The sequence below is a fragment of the Nylanderia fulva genome, unplaced genomic scaffold, assembly GCF_048542155.1.
Source record: "Nylanderia fulva isolate GAGA-0341 unplaced genomic scaffold, ASM4854215v1 Scaffold25, whole genome shotgun sequence".
Taxonomy (NCBI): Eukaryota; Metazoa; Arthropoda; class Insecta; order Hymenoptera; family Formicidae; genus Nylanderia; species Nylanderia fulva.
The window spans coordinates 1,965,822-1,984,860 of record NW_028190314.1 but is presented as its reverse complement, the minus strand read 5'-3'; the positions used below and the strand labels follow the sequence as shown (position 1 = coordinate 1,984,860).

The 19,039-nt window shown below is 33.3% G+C and overlaps 1 protein-coding gene across 1 annotated transcript in view; it reads right to left on the bottom strand.

Moving 5' to 3' along the window:
- Positions 1-8,074: 8,074 nt before the first annotated feature.
- The window catches only part of LOC146722971 (uncharacterized), a 52,422-nt gene continuing 41,457 nt past the window's right edge, over positions 8,075-19,039 (bottom strand). Inside the window, exons 3-5 of the mRNA XM_085483375.1 lie at positions 11,572-11,705; positions 8,200-8,290; positions 8,075-8,149 (exon numbers count right to left, since the gene is read on the bottom strand). Of these exons, the coding sequence (XP_085339501.1) occupies positions 8,075-8,149; positions 8,200-8,290; positions 11,572-11,705 (300 nt within the window). The remainder of the gene's footprint in view (positions 8,150-8,199; positions 8,291-11,571; positions 11,706-19,039) is intronic.

Genomic DNA, 19,039 nt, shown 5'->3' with positions numbered 1-19,039 from the left:
ATACGCGCGCGCGAGAGAGAGTTAAACCAGACCGTAATAATTTTGAATTCGGTTAACCTAGCTCCGGCACCTCGGCAACCTTCTCGCCCCTATTTCCTAAACGCCAAGTGCACTGTTTGCACCACTACCAAGGGTGTAAACCTGCTAGCCGCGGTAAATCATCAATCCGATAAGCTGACTCGCTCTTCCCAGGGTATTAGCTTAATATCGTTATGCTGATTCGATTGTTTGGCACATTGCGTTTTACTATACTAATTGAAAGATCCGAGGCGCCGGATCAAAGACAAATTGCAATCGTGTACAATCGCTGCGTGCCGTACGATTTTGCTAAATTTATAATGACGATGTTCTTTCATTAAGAAATATGGACACGTAAAACTTTTCAATAAATCAAGTATTAATATTTCAATATATTTTCGCTATCGTATATGTATATATTTCCAATCTAAATCTAGTGACAGATGTTACATTAATGTCAATTTAATAGAGAAATATCGGAGCTTTACGTCATCGACGTTGATAGAAATAGAGAATAAATCGGGCCAATATATATATGACCAACGACAAAAAGCGGTTTTTCGTTGCATCACGTTTCGCAACTCTGCGATTTATAATGCCCGCTGCGAGCGTGGCTTAAAGTCTGGGATTTTTAATTAAATCGAAATCCGCGGTCGAGCCGACCCATTACAGCGCCACAGGGAGAAAATAGCCATGGGACGGATTAACAAGAGAAGAAAAAATTCTGGAACGTGGTTACACGGAGCAAGTGGAGAAACACACTTGTACTTGTTACAGCCTAGCGATCAAGCGAAACAATTTTGCGTTATTAATTGCCACTTGTAATCTCGAAGAAAATAATTGGGAATTTTCAGTACACAAATTTTGATTCAATAATTTAATCTAAATTATCTAAAGTGAATATATCGAGATGTGATAAAATGCAATTTTTTTGATTATTATTTATATAAGATGACAGTTAATTTTATTTGCACGCTAAAATATTTTAAAATTGTTCATGAATATTTTAAAATTTTTTTATGTATATATATATATATAATATGGATTATTAGAATTATAATTAAGATTACCAATTTATAATTAAAAATATGTTTTTAACGTAAAAAATTTTTTCAAAAAATTGTAAAATTAACTTGAATTGACTCTGAAAAGCTGATAAATTATATGTTAAAAGATTTATCAGTATTTTAATGTAACATATTTTATTTATATATATATTTGTTAACTGAATACAATACATATGTGTGTATTATTTTATATTTATATTTTCAATATTTTTATATGTTGATTTTCTGTATAATGGCATATGTTTGCTGTGGGCAAAAAATGCATAGAAAAAATTCAAAACGATTAAAGAAGATATATGCAATTGTCATATAATGTGTCACTTATATTTTATGCATGCCAGAATGCGCCTAAAAAATGCATCTAATTCGAAATCACCATTTTGCATTAAAATTACGTGTAAATAACTCATTTTCATGTTGCGAGAAAACTCATAAATGCCGAATGGATAAAAAAATGTCACACGAACGACAATCGTTATCGTCGAAGTGTCTCGACTATCTCGTTCTCTCCAGATTTTCATGGAACGATGCAATCATTTACGCGAACAATATCGAGGCAACTTATGAATTTAAACTGCCGCTATCGAAAAAGCACCACGAATTTTTAATTAAAGAGAGAGGCCATCGCATGCAGATAAGTATAAGAGTGGAACATTTTCGCGCACGTGGAAAGTCGAATCTCGTCGTTAGAATTTTTTTCGCGGTTTTTAACGGCGTCTTTTCTACTTCGCGAGGATCCTCAGAATGCTGCGACAGCAGCAATCGATGATTACGCTTCTATTTCTCAACAAATACAATGAAACAAAACTCATTTGATGCTTTTCCCGATCTCATTGTTGCATTCCTCGTTATCGCGACAGCCGCATGTGGACGATTTTTCTCGTTTCCTGTATTGCAGCGTTGTTCAAATTGATTTCCACATTTTCTATATCTATAGGATCCCACTGTACCTATACATCTGAATAAACTAACTCTTTCTACCCAGTTTGTTATGTTTAAAAGTCAATATTGCAAGTTTTGTTTAAAAATTTCTGAATACATGTTACGTTGAGCACACAGTGTTGGAAAATTTATTTCCGATTCTCTTTTATCTTTAGTTTCTCCTCCATTTTTTAATTTCTTGCTTATCCGAATAGATGGAAAAATATCAGATATAGGTCTGATATTTTTGATGATGTTTTTTTCAAATATTATAACGCGTGCTTATTTATCAATATGTATAAAGAAATAAAATATTGTAAATAATAGTCTTTTTAGAAAAATATTTTATTTATCCATCGATCTCTATATTTACATATAAGTTACATATAACATTCTCTTGCACGAATATTTTTTGATGTTAATATTTATCCTCTCTTTTTCCGTTTCTTAAGAATTTTGCTCAGAGAATATTTAATTTACATCCAAATTTAATTTATGAAAATTACATCAATAATACCTGCATAAAAGATGAATTCGCACTCTTTCTGCTAATTAGCTTATAAAAATTAAAATTTAATTCAACGCTATTCTTTTTTAGTAATAATAACTTTGTCCATCATTTTTCAATCAACATTCTGTCATAAAATTTATGGAGAATTATATTTCCTGCATTATATTTATTTGTGTCACTTTAATATTTAATCTATATAATAAAAATCTCCGGATTCTCGATAATTCATTTATTATCCATTATTTTACAGTACATTAAGACTGATATTACATTCTTTAATGTATAGTATATACTTGAACGTAGTTGTGGAAGAAAAAGAAAATGTGATTTCGACACATCTTCTCTAAGTATAGTTACGTGTATAATCCATTTTCATTTATTGACGTTTTCCCTGCGGAAGTATCGAGCTGCAGTAAATTTAAAAATTGCAATGCACTATTTGAAACTTTTCCCTCGATTTCGCGCGCAACACGGTCGAAAAATAAAGTGTGATAAATGCGTTCGAGGTTCGAAATCAGAATAAAACAGTGACTCTGACAGTCATCGATAGTACGTTGAATGTGAATTTCCGTAACGTGAGCGGCCGAAACGCAAAGTTCATTCATACGGAGACAATCTAACAAAGGCCTTGCTTCAAAGTGCCAATTCAAATATTGATTTTCATATGATATCGCGAAGAAATTTGACAAGTTCCACGACCGATAAATGTGATAACAGCATTGTACCGGATTGGAATATTTGGTATTTTTTTCTCTCTGTATATACTGTATTTTTTGAGGATGTAGAATTTCATGATTTTTAGTTGAAATAGCCAGATATAAAAAAAGCGAAAATAAATCCTTACATGCCAATAAAAAAATAACAAGAGTCTTGAAAGTAATGCAAAAATAATTTTAAAAGTTACTTATATAATTTACTCATAATTAAAATAAATAAAAAATCATTAGCATATTTGTTTAAACGTAACATAATATTAAACGTAAACTATAAAACGTTTTTAAACGTAAAATAGAAAAATAAATCAAATTAAATTAAAAATAAATAAATAAATAAAATTTGTTTTGCATTAAATCGTTAATATACGGATATATAGTGCATAATAAACATTTTGAAATAAATCTTTTATTTTCATAAATAGAACACAAAATTCCTGAAAATCGTATAGCAACAAAGATTATTGAGAAATAATAATACAAATTTTTACCCATCAAACAGAGAAACAAAAATGCTCTTATCACGTTAATTCATAATAAGACCGCCTATATATTATAATCTATGTATGTACCGTTCTTTGACAAATCATGCACGAAAAGTGGATTTTCCACTTGCCACCTATTTTAATAAACTATTTCGAATAATCAGAGTTCGCATTGTTACATTCGGATGCAAAGCGATTCAATGTAAAATTATTAATCTTTCCATTGCATTGGTAACAATTTCATTACACAGTTTTACGTTCGATTACCACACATTTCTTTTTTTCGTGCTACTGTGCAACTGTTTAATCATAATTCATTTTCAATGTAATAACTTTCTATTGTATTACAATAATAATATTCACGTCGTTAATGTAATTTGTTCGTGCATATTTACTTTTTAATAAATAAATAAATCCTAATTAATGCTATACAGATTTTAATCACATCGTCGAAAGTGCGGAAAATTCGCAGTTGTAAATGATATAATACAATGATTAAAATTAATGTTCTATCACAATTAGCAGTAATTATTCGATTAATATTCTGATACGCAATATTGTACGTAGGTATGCTCAATTTTATTTCAAGATAACATATTAAGGGCAGGAACAGCGTGTCAAAGGAAAGGCTACACTAATCTGTACTACGTAGACTGGCAAAAAAAACTGCTTTATTATTTTTGTACTCGAGATAACAGTAAGTACATCGTCACTTCTCTTTAGCTGTAAAACGAGGTAATGCTTCTGACCTGCAGGCAAAGTACTACCCTGTAATTGGACACCGCTAATGCATCCCGTCCTCGTCCGTCGAACGTGAATAGAATAAGATGGCCGTAAAGAAGAGCCGGAAGGAAATCGAAGGAAAGAAGAAGACACGAGGAAGAATGTGACGTGCTCATGCTGGTAAAGCGTCGTTATTTAGTTGGATCGCGCAACCGATCTATTTTGCTACCGAGAACTCGTATCTTACATTTCGATTTACCGTCGACATTTCGTCGAGCCTCTGTTCAGCATCCCCTTACATCTATCTCTCTTTCAACTTTCTCAATGCCGTCCAGCTTTTACGTATATAGTTTCGCCGTCGCATAATGTAGCCTGGTTGCGTCTCCATTTCCGTCGAATCGTTTTGCACTGTTTTTTTTTTTGTTACTTTTATTTTTCACAAAGTTACCTTTCTTTTGCCTGTTCGATGCTTGCTTCACAATACGCGCACATTTCTTCTCTCTTTCTCTCTCTCTTTTGTCCTTCTTTCATTGCTCTTCGCATCTTCTCGGGCGAATTCTCCAAGCGAATCCCCAATTCTTTACCATCTACTTCAACACAGAACTCGGTTGCCTACTCGAAACCGCGATGACCCAGATACAACCTCATCGTTCGATGCCATAACCGTCCTATCGTACGTACTCCGATTCTGGAGTCCGCAGCTTCTGGGAGTTTTAGTTTCTCTCTCGCAGTTCAAAGATGCTAAGCTTGAGATAGAATCGACGACCCCTCGAACGTTTCGAAGGGTTTGCGAAAGGTAGCCAGCACACGGCTATATTTCGTTCTCACGAAAGCGCGATAATCCGGCCAAACTTTCATTTACCGAAGACGGTAGCTCAAGCCCCCAGACTCGAGGGAAAAGAGGCGAGAAGGAACTAGGAGAAATGGTGACCAAAGAAATTGAATCTATTACACGACAGATTCGACGATGAAGCGCCCGAGGGGTTTATCTTGCTCCGAACGTCAATGTTCTTGAAAGTTAAATGCTCTTTTCAACTATACCTAGCGCTTCCCTTCGGTAACAAGAAACTCGATAGGATCGTTCATTATATAGCGCATAATTCAACGTCACGTATCACATTGACTTCTTATTAAAAATTCCAAGATGGAGAGTATCAGCTATTCGGAGCATCAGAATAATTGAGTCTCTTTATATTATCGGAATTAAAGTTTTACCTTTTTTTACAAAACTATACACACACACATAAATATATATATATACAAAATTTATATTATATATATATATATTATAATAATTTATATATATATATAAAATTTATATATATATATATAAAATTTATATATATATATATGTATATATATACTTATAATATGCACGCATAAAATGGTGTACATAAATAAGAAGTGTCAATTCAATTCGTACGGCATTTTGCAGCGAATCAGTATCTGATATTAACAGGCTAAAAAGTTTGACGGTAAATGGATTTATAGCGCGATGATAACCAAGGCTTCGTTTACCAAAAGGTGAGACGAGCTCGGGTGCAGGAAGGAATAGAAATTGAATATATTACGAAGCGTCGTTGTATTATATATAACGCTAAAGCGCAGGGTCGTCTATCTTACTGATTTTCCTGGCAAACTCGCTCACTCCTTAAGCGATGCATTCACATCGCCTTTAAGCTCGACAAAATATCCCCTGTTATACGACGTTTATTACTGACGAATAAACTGCTCGTGAATTTTATGCAAGCTCTTATATGTTTTACAGATGACGTTTATGCATATCACGTTTTGTTGACACATTTACTATCACATTCGCTTTTAATAACGATTTATATAAATGATATTTAATCGTATCCTATTAATATATATTTGTTAACCACAATAATATATTAGTTTAATAACTGTTTATATAAATTATAATTAATCGATTTTTTTCAATATATCATGTCTATCTTTTTGGTTTAAAACAAATATCGGAGAAGAAAAAGGACATTCTAAAGAAACTCTTTTGAAAGAAGAAAAATAAACATACTCTAGAGAAGAGTGCTCAATAAAAGCATTTCGATCTATTGAAAATATTGTGCATATATTACTATGCAATATGATAAATTCTATATATCAAAATGTGATACAAATATTAATAATTGAATTAAAAATTGTATATTATTGTATTTGCTATTCGAAACTATTAAAGTCATTAAAATTGTAGTCAAAAACAGACTTTCTGTTTACTATTCATAAAATACTAAAAGCAATCTAAATAACAGTGTAATGTAATTCCAGTTTATCTTAAGAAAAGCTTTTGCTTAAAATGAAAAATGTATAATCAATTAATAATTATTAGAGGGATTATCATTAACGTACTTAACATACATTAATGTAATTAATAATTTGAAAAACTTGAAATATTGTAATAGTATCCGCTTAAAAAAAAAAAAAATCCATAAGTAGATACCGTAACATTATCATTCATTATATTCTTACGATGTCGTTAGCATTACGGCTCCCGCGCGAAGTTCACTTTCAAAGAAAAAACGTAATTATAATAGTGACGAGAATTCATAATATGAAACCATGTTAATGCTTTGGGAAACTTAATTATCGGCATAAGTAAGAAAAGAGCTTTATATATTGGCCCCTTATAAATTTCTTGCATTAAGATTATTTAATGATAAGAATAGAGTGTGACACGCTCGCGAGTGCCGTTTGAAAGGCTACCGATGCAAAGTGAAGCGGAGGAAGGCAGTCTATTATCTACAAAGTCTAATAACAGCTTACCGGGGCTTAGTAAAGCTTCCTGAGAGTTCCCGGAAGCAAAGTGATTGTTAGAGATATCGTGGCAATAAAGAGACAGAACCAATGGGATTTCAGAAAAAGAGAGTTCGCTCTCTAATGCTCTTTTTTCCATAATAATAACTTTTGCGAGAAAAAGATCATTGATCTTCTCCTTCAGTTTAACAGGAATTTTTTAATTTTTTCTAATTAATCGGAATAATGTAAAAATTGTAAAAAATAAACATGAAATATATCTTTATTATTATTGGCTTTATTTCCGATACTGGAAGAGTGTTCAATCAATTTCAATTTATACTTAGGTATATGATGCATTTTTGCAAACTAATAAAAAATATTTTGTTTTTAAAATGATAAATGATCAATAGAAAATTTTTAAAACAGAGAAACAATAATGCTAATGTCGTCAATAATATGTAAAATATTTGCACACGTTATACGTAAAAAAATATAATACGAATTAATTGCTAGAAATAATGTAGAACAAACATCTTGTTCAAGATCGACCTTATGAATGAAAAAAGAATTTAATATAAAGAGCTATATAAAATCAATTATTGATTATTTCATTAAATGCGATTATTTTATATGGTTTTCTATTTAAATATTGTTCTTTGAAAGACACCTGTTTTATTTATTCGTTTAATGAAGGCGGTCTGTCATTAAACAGAAGCTTAATTAGTCTGAGATATACTGTGTTATCCGATCCGGGAAAATTGAACGGAAGTGGAACATTTATGGAAGTACTTTGACGAGAATGTCGATTAGTGCGACATCGTTATCTTGAAGGAACGATCGACCTGATTCAAGGAGCAACAGGGAAACTCCAGGCGTCAAATGTCAACGAACGGCAGCGCTCAAGTTTCGTGAAAGACGATGATTCGTTGCACAATAATAGAGAAGATCATTAGTCATCTGAGAATCACGAGTTAAAAAGAAATAATAATACCATCTACTGTCCTTACCTTTCCGGAGCCCCTCGAGTTGCATAAGAGAACACCAGCCGCGTGGATTCTGTACTCCTTGTCGAGTTGCTCGTGTTGTCCTTGAATTTTTCTGCAGAAAAAAAAAGGATAATTTTTTAGAAACATCTTCTAAAGGCAAATGCAAGAGTTTCCTCTAGAGAGAGATTCTAAATTAACTACGCTATGTATAAAATTGCAACAGGATGGAATCGAATATGTAACATATGAATAAATATGCATTTGCATCGAGAAAATTGAAAGCTTCGCAAAATAATTTGTCACTCTTCAGTATTCATTTTCGCGCGAAAACTACGAGATCGTAAGAGGTCGTAGAAGCAGTTTGACCATCATCTTTCGATCTCTTGGCTAGGAGCCTGAGCCGCCATAACGAGAAGAAGATGGCCTTCTCACGGCCCACTGGTTCATTTTCTGAGGGACTCTCGCCTGGTGATTTACAAACTGAAAAAGTTTCTCGGCCGAGCAACTTTGGCAATTACGGGAAAACAAACAATCTTATAAATTAGGGTCTTTTCACATTCACCTTCTTTCTCACAAGGCGATTCCTCGCGCGAGCACACGAGTATATAAGAGTCAAACGGAGCTTCTCCGCCTATTCCTGGAAATTCTCCGAGGCTTGACGGTGCAGTAAAGTTCGGAACAGAATTAATTGCACGGACGAGGTATCGGCCTTTTTTGTCGATTAAGCTGATTTTGAAAGCGGTTGCAGGACGCTCAAACACGTCGAGCGACGCCGATAACATGCTAATCTCGCCTACAAAGACTTCGCTAATAACATACTGTGTAGAAAATACTCTTTGCGCGAGAAAAACGTAGCGACGATAACAAAATTAAATATTTTATAATTTTAAGGCATTCTGAGATTTAATGTAATGTCCAAAATTTACAAAATATCGATTAACGATTTTCTAACATTTTCCCAATCAATTTTATTAATATGTATTTAATATTGAAATTTATTGACATTTCTGAAAAATAATATAAGTATTTTTATAATTTAATCACTTTTTATTTTTCTTTTTTCTTTCTTTTTTTGATTTCATATAAATAAACAAAATTATAAAACATTTAAAATGCATATATCTATCAAAGAAACTGTTGTCTAAATAAAATTTATTGAATTTATTCATGCTGATACAACATTCGTTGCATTATACTGCAATATGAATACTCGCGGGATGATGACACAGAAACGAAATTGTTTAGGGATTCGATGACAAACAGTGAAATTATATGTTGACTGTAATGTACTATTCTTGTGGATAATTTTCTCATATTACAATACGGCAAAAATTTATTGCAAAATATATTTTTCCATATAATTTTCTAATGCCTCACATAATATGCTAATGCATTTTTTTTTAGACATAATATTTTACCGAGCAAATTTACATAAGCGTTATCGAGATTCGCTTTTTCTCTAGGTTTCCTCCTCAAAAGATTCTCCGTGGAATCGATTTAAGCAAAGGTTACGCATTCGATTTCCGCCGCAAAGTACCCAGGTTCTACGACCCGAAGTCTTTTTCCTTCACGCAATTTCTATCTCTTGCCTCCAACCTTGGGATAAGATACATCACCGTAGAATAGTCCCGAAGTAATGAATATGTAAAAAGGCACTTTTACCGATACCGAAATTTTGCATTCATTACATTTTTATCATACAATTCTATTACACCTGGTTACATCCGAATGTTCGGCAAATCCCGTGATGAAATTCGTCTCGTAAAATTTGTCGAATGCGAGCTAAAGTTCAGTTCTCAATCTTGCGAAAGAGGTCCTTAACTCTCGTACCCCGGAACGATCTCGTTAAATGTGCGCATTCGAAGATGAAGAAAAAAGGAAGAAGGTCGATAAAATTTCCAGGGATATCCACTGTGTCTCATAAATTTATCAGTGCTGCATAATCAAGGAGCCAGCCGGCTACGAGAGGGTTGCCGTGGGCAAACACGACGTCAGGACACCGCAAACGCGAGAGGAGGGATTGAAGCTTGTGCAAACAGCTTCGCGCGAAAGAAGAGGTCTGGCATCCAGCTGACCCGTACTCCTTCTCGGGAGAGAAACGTCACTCACTAAAGACGCCTCTCTTTCGTTTATGTAACGCGAGGAGGGGCGAGAATAATTTCGAACGCATTTGCAAAATAAAGCGAAGCGGGCCGCGCCTCTATACAGGGTGTCTCAGAATTGATAACAAAAAAGAGGTATATTCCACGAGTCAAAAATTATTATTAATAATTAATAAAATTATTATTCATTATTATTTTTTTACATTGAAATATAGCCCCGTTTCCCTTAAAAATTCCTATGAAATTTTGTTAGACAATTTTTGACAACAAAATTAAATAAAAAAATTAAATAAAACGCACAAAGAAATATATATGTACCAATTTTTTAAAAATTCGAAGCCCAAGTTTAAAGAATATACAGAAAATTCGAGTTTTTTTCTGAAAACTTTGAGAGAGTGTAGCTCAAAGAGAGTTTCCAGATATATGTTTATTAGACAATTTTACCTTTTTTTTTGACCTGTAAAATATCCCTCTCTTTTTCATTTTTTTAATCAATTCTGGGACACCCTGTATAAGAAACTGCGCCGTGCTTCCTCCACTTCCGAGTCGCGATTCATTATGGAGTCAATGCGAACTATTTACCTGTAAATCGCGAGATTGAACTTTACCCGCGCGACGATAGGATAATGTAAAAGTTACGAAACACTTTGTAAATTCTGCATTATACCTGTATATATATAATAAACTGGAAAGTTAGTTTTAAACCTTAGTATTAATGAGTTGAGCTTCGTTAGGACGTAATTTCGGTCGTTATGTTCGCTTGAACATTATGCCGAGGGTAACGCGATGAAACATTTTCTGACGGGAGTGTAAAAGTGCTGCGATAAAATTGTTACTCCGTCACGGCACCGCCCGCGTTAAATCTTTTAGAAGTTAAGCTCCCGAGTTCCCACGGGAGTCGGTTCTAACATAAAGTTCGCGTTTAGTTCACGTTTCATTCTTGCCTCTTAGTGAATCTATTATTCGAAAAAGCTTTCGCTGTACATAAAATTATTTAGCATGCGTACGAACATAATGCGATATATGAAAACTGTTTGTAAAGAAAGAGATGTTTACTCGCGTAATGATTTTCAAAAATATATATTGTACATACATTTCACGTACAAACAAAGAAATCGTTTACTGTAATTCTATTAAAAAATAGATAGTTAAATTGTGTGAAATGGACATGAATATTAAATCAACAGAATACATTCCAAATGAAAAAGTGAGAAATTTCAAGGAGTTAAAACTCGTTTTTAAGACGTCGGCAATATTTATAACGCTAAAAGGTTTTCAAGAGAAAACTTACGATATAGCATGCAGTAATTCCTGTCGTTGCTTTTCCTTCACTTTCACGCTTCCACCTTCCTCGAGGGCTACTTGCAATTCCCTTTGCAAGACTGCCAATTTGCGGCGCTCGCCTTCCAAGAGTAATGAAGTGACCTGAAACAGCATTTCGATAGGTAAAAAATATATACCACATCCATTATTAACTATCAATATCGAAACATGAAATTTAGAAATAGCAAAAGAGAAATCATTACTCCTTATAAGAAGATTAATTAATCTAATTCGTATTGTATTAGTTTACATATCTAATAATAATTAATAGGCACATGCAAATAATTCGATCCTGCAAGAATTTAGAAAAAATGTAGCAAATCATTTTTTTTTTAAATTATTTGTTACCTTAAAAAATATTAATACGTTTTTCTTAATTGCATAAAAAATATCGATTTTTGCAGAGTTTCGATGCTAGGTGTGATATAATTTTTTTTTAAAAAGAGGAAACTTTTTTTCGCCATTACTCCGACAATTCCCGCCGTTTACAGTCGCAAAGGAAGAAACTGTTGCTTTCATCGTTCGCGAACACGTTCGATAAAAGAGAGAATGGTTCAGAGGAAGGTTATATCAACTCATGGCAAGGCAGCTCTTTCTTCAACGATCATACGTTGGTATTCAGATTTTATATTTACTCTGTCGACTACCGACCGAGTCTATTAAACTGCAATTCTTATCTCTCTTTTACACACCATCTTGTCTACACAAATAATCGATTAATCGAGTTTAATTTTCGATTACTCGATTAATCGTTTTTTGAATCTGGCAATTTAAAATATAAAATTATTTGTGATCCTAAACAGACAAAAAGCGAGATGATAATAAAACGTTATTCAATTCTTTGTAAATAAAAAAAAAAAACAATAAAGTGTGTATATTAAATTTTACGCATAATTCTAATTCCATTAATTTCAAATATATAAAAAAGTGAATGAATAAAAAAATGAGAAGTACATATTTTTTCTAAGAATAATTTGAAAAATGTACTCTCGTACATTAACATTTACACTTGTAACGATTTCGATTTCCCCGCTGAGTCCATATGAGTGCGTGCATTTAATTTCACGCGCGCGAGATGCATCGTGCGAACCTTTTCTCGTACGCAACGACGCGTGCAGATACGCACGCACGTGCACACGTGTGTAAATCGTTGTTACGCCCACGCACACTCGGACAGCCATGATGTGCGTATACACACGAGCGCAAGATACCTGCATAGATAACGACTCGCCTAAGCTCTACGAAGGATAGCGCGTGCGAAATTGCGCGTACCATAATTGCGAAAGCGCGTCTAAACTTTTTTTTATGTCATTATATAAGCCATTATTGGCCAAGTATATATGTATGAGCGCTAATTCGATAAGAGATGGGATGCGAGATGCGTTCGCGAATGCGTGTTCTTCTTCTTAATCGCAGCACCACCATTAACCAGTTCCCCATCAAGATCATTAGGGTAAAAGCACAAGAGATATTTATAAAACGCGTTCTACATTCATTATCCTTTCTCTTTTCTATGTACTCTGTTTTTTTCTTACGCATGTGTACAATTATCTTTTTTTCGTGGAATAAAAAATTTAACAGTAAATGTAGGATAATCAGAATAAGATTACAAGGATTAATGATGTAAGAAAAGAAAAAATCAAATAACTTTAACATAAGATTGTCTATATATTGTAGAAATTTCACAAATTAATTAATGTGTAATTATTAATTATAAATAAGTTACATATTATTTTTTTTTTGTTAGATTTTCATGTTAGTCATGTTAAATATTTGTGCTCCAAGTTGGAATTTAAGTTACATCGTCAGGAATACAATAAATTTGATTCAAGCAGTACCTCACGATGTGCATCTTTACGTATAATAATAAAAATTTATCTTATCCTGCACATCTCAAAGCGATGTAATGTTCAGCGATGAATAAAAAAGAAATGTTAAGTACGCGATAATAAAATTATAATTTTCTCAAGCAAGTTTATATTTTACTTACATTCTGCTCTCCAACGTATGATGTAAAACAGGACGGAAGTTAATACACATCATGTAGATATTAAGAAATAACTTTTGATTTATGCGCTATAATGTTTTTGCAAATAAAACTCGCACAAAAAGAGAACGAACTTCTCTATATTTCTTTCACGGGAAATACAGTTATTCGTTTAGCGAATTTTTGTTGTATAGCGGTTCGCAAAGTACGTTGATTTTAGAAATGGTTGGAAGAAATCGAGGATTAACTCGAGATGATGTACAGCAAAATCTCATTGTGTCGTGAAAATCATAAATCGAGTTGCAAAAATTTCGCTATGATGTAAATTCCAAGCGTATACCAATATAAATGTCGGAGGATACAAAAGAAATTTCTTTATAGAGAAAATTTCATTCCTTCTGCGCTTGTTATAATGCTGAGAATCTACTCCAACGAGTAAGTTGCACGCAAATAGATGCGTTTGCTCCACTTCAAGATGCGTCTCACCACTTTCAGTTGTTCAATTGAGTATCTCTAGAGATTCTCTAGAGATTCTCAAGAGAAGAAACTTGAAGAATCACGAGGCTTTGTCTCAGTCAGAAAAATTTTTCGAGAAAGAAAAAGGTCTGCTCCGAAAACCTTTTCGTCCCCTATCATCAGTCGAAAATCAGAGTGTCAATTATATTCACCGGAAATGTTCAAACACTTCTGAGACCAAAAGAAGTGTAAGAAAACGTGTCGGTCATCAAAGCGCGATGCTTGCAGTCCAGACCATCTTATAAATGTGAGCAAACGGTTGAGCGATAAATTAACCGGAACATAAATGTCGAGGTAAACTTTTATTGGCAAAATTTCAATTGTCTTAAAATCGACAAAAGATTGCTGTCAAAAAATATGTATGATAAAAATATATATATTATATTATAATGAAGCTATTTTATTATATATTTTCTTAACAAGTTCCTATAATTACATCGTAATAGAAATGTTTATATTTGATAAGAATTATCTTGATATTATCATCAAGCGTACTACAAACGTAAATTTATTCCAATAAAGTATGAACTACAATTCTATTAAATTTCTCATTTTATGACAAATGTAACGCTGACAGATGCGTTGCATCGTAAAACGGATATGGAATAGACTTGGCCGTCTGTTGAAATAAAACATTGCGCAACTCCTTGGTACACTGATTCTGGTTATTAAAGATCGCTGCGATACACGATGCTGATTATGAAGCCACCGAGTCATTATCCCGTCTATCGTAACCGCGCATCCTTACGCTAAAGCTGCTCGAGGGATCGAGGAAATAAAACGATCGCCTTTATCGCGACTAGATAAATGTTCCGTGTTATAAATTGTACATACGCGTAACTGCTCAATTACGCGTAATTAAATTGTTATCGATATTTTATCACCAACACTCGAACGAGCAATCTTGGTGGAATCTATAAAATACTGGTAGCACAGGGATTGCATAAAATCCGCACACGTGGGTGTATGTGTGTGTGTGTGTGTGTTTACGAGACGATATTTGACCGCAACACATTCCGGAGTGTGCGAGAAAATACTTACGTAATTGTATAGAAACCGTATTACACTAAAATCTCTGCGTACACAGAAAGTGTGACATAAGCTCTCCGTAGACATTTGAAAGCTCTCTCTTCGCATTCTTTTTAATTACTAAATCCCAGCACGCAACCGCGTGATTGCTTCAAGGATCTTTCGCGGTTTTGCTTTCAAGTAATAACCCTACGTTGGGTTATGCATGTGCCGGTATATCGAGACGCGCTTACGACCCACGCGGAATTCTGACTTGAGATGCCGAGGAAGACGTTTCATTGTAATTAGCGCGTTTCTTAATACAACATTAATTTATTCAACCTCGCGCATCGATAATTGATAATGTTTATTTTTCCAAGAGAAAAGAGATAAAGCAAAAAAAAATTAAATTACACCTCGCGCATCGTTTTTCGCGTCGATAAAATGATTTATTTGCAGCAAACAATCGCCTACTCGCGCCAATTCATTCAACGGCAAAGCACGAGCCTTAATTTCGCTTTCCATTAGCTCGAGAGACGATCCTCTCAACCGCAATTCTGTTATGTCGGAACGTTGCTGCGATCGGAACGGATAATATTATCCGCGATGAAGCAAATTAACCGGCAAGTCCGCGGAGAAATCTCGGCGGAGGAAGAGCTACTACGAAGAGAGCGAAATCTCTTGATCGCCATTAAGCGAGTATATATCATTTGCGCTTGCATGAAACAACATTTTAGCTGTCGCCAATCGTACATCTAAAACGGAAAAGGACACGTAATTGAAACACGTCATCACGGCTAATCTACTTGGTCGTGCTCGTTCGCATGTAACGAGTCTCTAGGTCTCTATGCTAATCACTTGTTCGCCCTCTCTTTTTTTTTTGCCTTCTTCTTTTTCGTCTTTGGAATCATAACACGCTGTTTTCTGATTTATTATGCTAATTTAAATTATATCCAAGTTTTGTGCATAGCTTTTTTTATTTTATCATAAAACATTATTTATAACATATATGAAATTATCAAATCATGAAACGTAAGAAGTTAATAGAATCTATTTTTATACAATTGTATCTGATCGATGAAAATTTGCCATTTTTTTTCTAATTAAATTATTAATATATTGCATGATTAACGTTTATTATATGTGCCACCGAAACCAAGTTACTTATTAGATAATGTCTCATTATTTAGAAAACAGAGTGCAATATGAATACGATGTTTAATATGGCTTATATTATCATACATATGATTCATGCCGCATTATATGCACTTCGTACAAGTGCAGGATATTGTCTTACATCGTTATGGAAACAATACACGTGCAACACATATGTCCATATAACACGAGATAATTAGCACGAGAGCAGTTCGATCTGTCAGATCGTCGAATTCGCGATGAAATTGGAAAGACGTACTTTTCAATTATAAAAACAAATTGTTAGATTCGAACGAAAAAAAATATGTAGCACGAGAAACGAACAGTGACGTCCGTACTTTGAATAAACTCCGATTTTACGACGATTACAATAATTCTTCGCGATTAACACAAAAGTGAAAACGATCCTGAATTCACGGGACCGTAACCGGCTTTGTAATTGTGATACACACGTGTGCAAACCTTGCGAAATGCGTCCGCTTTTTTTCTCTTTATGGCGCGATATTCCGAGGAAATGTCATTTCGCAAAGTTGCGCGCCGAGAATTTGTCGAGCAAGACTTATCGACTACGTGTAAATTGTAAGAAACGTGACTGAAGGTTCAACAGCGTTCAACGTCCTAGAAAAGGACATAATTTCCGATTTTGCTGCATTTTTTTTTTTTTTTTTTGAATCATATAAATTTGCTCTAAGCGCATCGATCAATTAAGTTAACATCGAATAGTTACCTAACCATCACTAAATTGTTTATTGAGAATAAAGACAGAAATGATCGAAAATGATATTGTACACTAATTCTTGACTGTCATCGAATTACATTAAAATAATAGCCGCAAGTCAATATGTACATACGTTTGTTCGATAAATTGCAAAATTTCGTCGCATGACTGCCTCTAACCTGTAGTTATTACGTCAATCGTTTATGATCGTTCAGCTCCGTACATTAATTGCTACATTCTATAATAGTTCCGCCTTTCCATTTCTGTCTCCTTTAATTCTATGCGTGCAACGTTTCCATCAATTTTCAAATGTAATTTCCTTATTACAACGAAACTTTTCAGCGCTGTAATTTTACATTAAAAAATATCTTGCAATATTATCGTCCTAAGGTTCTACATTTAATATTCTCTTTCTCTCTTCTGTATAATATTAATATAAAACGGTGCTCGATACATATTTCTAAATTTTTAATTTCTTAACGAGCAATTATTCAATAATTTAGTCCAATGAGAGAAAAGACTGATAGAGAACAGATGGATGACAGATGAGAAAATGTGATTGGAAAGTACAAGTATTCGAAGCCGGGTATTGGTAATATATCTGACTCTAATAAGTAATATTTCATACACGATCCATCGATTCAAGAAGGAGAAAGGTGCAATCGTCAGATTGATCGGCGTGACAGGAAGGAGAGTGCACCGAACAAACTTTCCTCGGTTGTATCTGTTTCAGGTGGCTGGCCGTGTTGTATCAGAACCGACATGGATTTTCTAGGTCGAACCTCTCACTGGCCTACACTAGGATCGCGGGCAAAAGTGACCATTGGAATGAACCAGCGTGTTCTTGGGTGTGAATGAGCAACCGATTCCGGATCGAATGTATTCTCGTCCTCGACAAGGATACCGGAGATCGCGTATCGAATTATGTTATATTCACCATCTGTCTTTCGATTTTGTTTATAGTACCCTCCATAAGTTTGGAAACACCTTACGAAACCTAACGATCTGTGTAGATTTTTTGTCAATAAATTAAATATTTAAATGACATTTAATATACTGATGAAAAATATCCCATTAAATTTATATTCTTGCATGTTACGAATATCTACTTAAAGAATATTTTTTTAGAAAATTTTTCTCTTAAATTAAGAGGATCCTTTTGACAGATCTGTGCAGATTTTTTGTATAAATAAATTATAAAATAAACATAAAATATTTAAATGACATTTTTATTTATAACAGATCGCTGCCATGCAATTGTTTAACTGTAAAATGTTAAGTGTTTCCAAACTTGTAAAGGGTACTGTATGCAATAAATAACAAATGTCCATTTATAAAACTGTTTTTTGTTATCGCGATTAATAACATTTCAAATAATATACTGATGAAAAATATCCCATTAAGTTTATATTCTTGCATGTTACGAATATCTAATTAAAGAATATTTCTTTAGAGAATTTTTCTCTTAAATTAAGAGAACCCTTTTGACAGATCTGTGCAGATTTTTTGTATAAATAAATCATAAAATAAACATAAAATATTTAATTGACATTTTTATTCATAACAGATCGCTGCCATGCAATTGTTTAACTGTAAAATGTTAAGTGTTTCCAAACTTGTAAAGGGTACTGTATGCAATAAATAACAAATGTCCATTTATAAAACTGTTTTTGTTATCACGATTAATAATATTTCAAATAATATACTGATAAAAAATATCTTATTAAGTTTATATTCTTGCATGTTACGAATATCTAATTAAAGAAAGAATATATTATAGAAAATTTTTCTCTTAAATTAAGAGGATCCTTTTGACAGATCTGTGCAGATTTTTTGTATAAATAAATCATAAAATAAATGTAAAATATTTAAATGACATTTTTATTTATAATAGATCGCTGCCATGCAATTCTTTAACTGCAAAATGTTAAGTGTTTCCAAACTTGTAAAGGGTACTGTATGCAATAAATAACAAATGTCCATTTATAAAACTGTTTTTTGTTATCGCGATTAATAACATTTCAAATAATATACTGATGAAAAATATCCCAT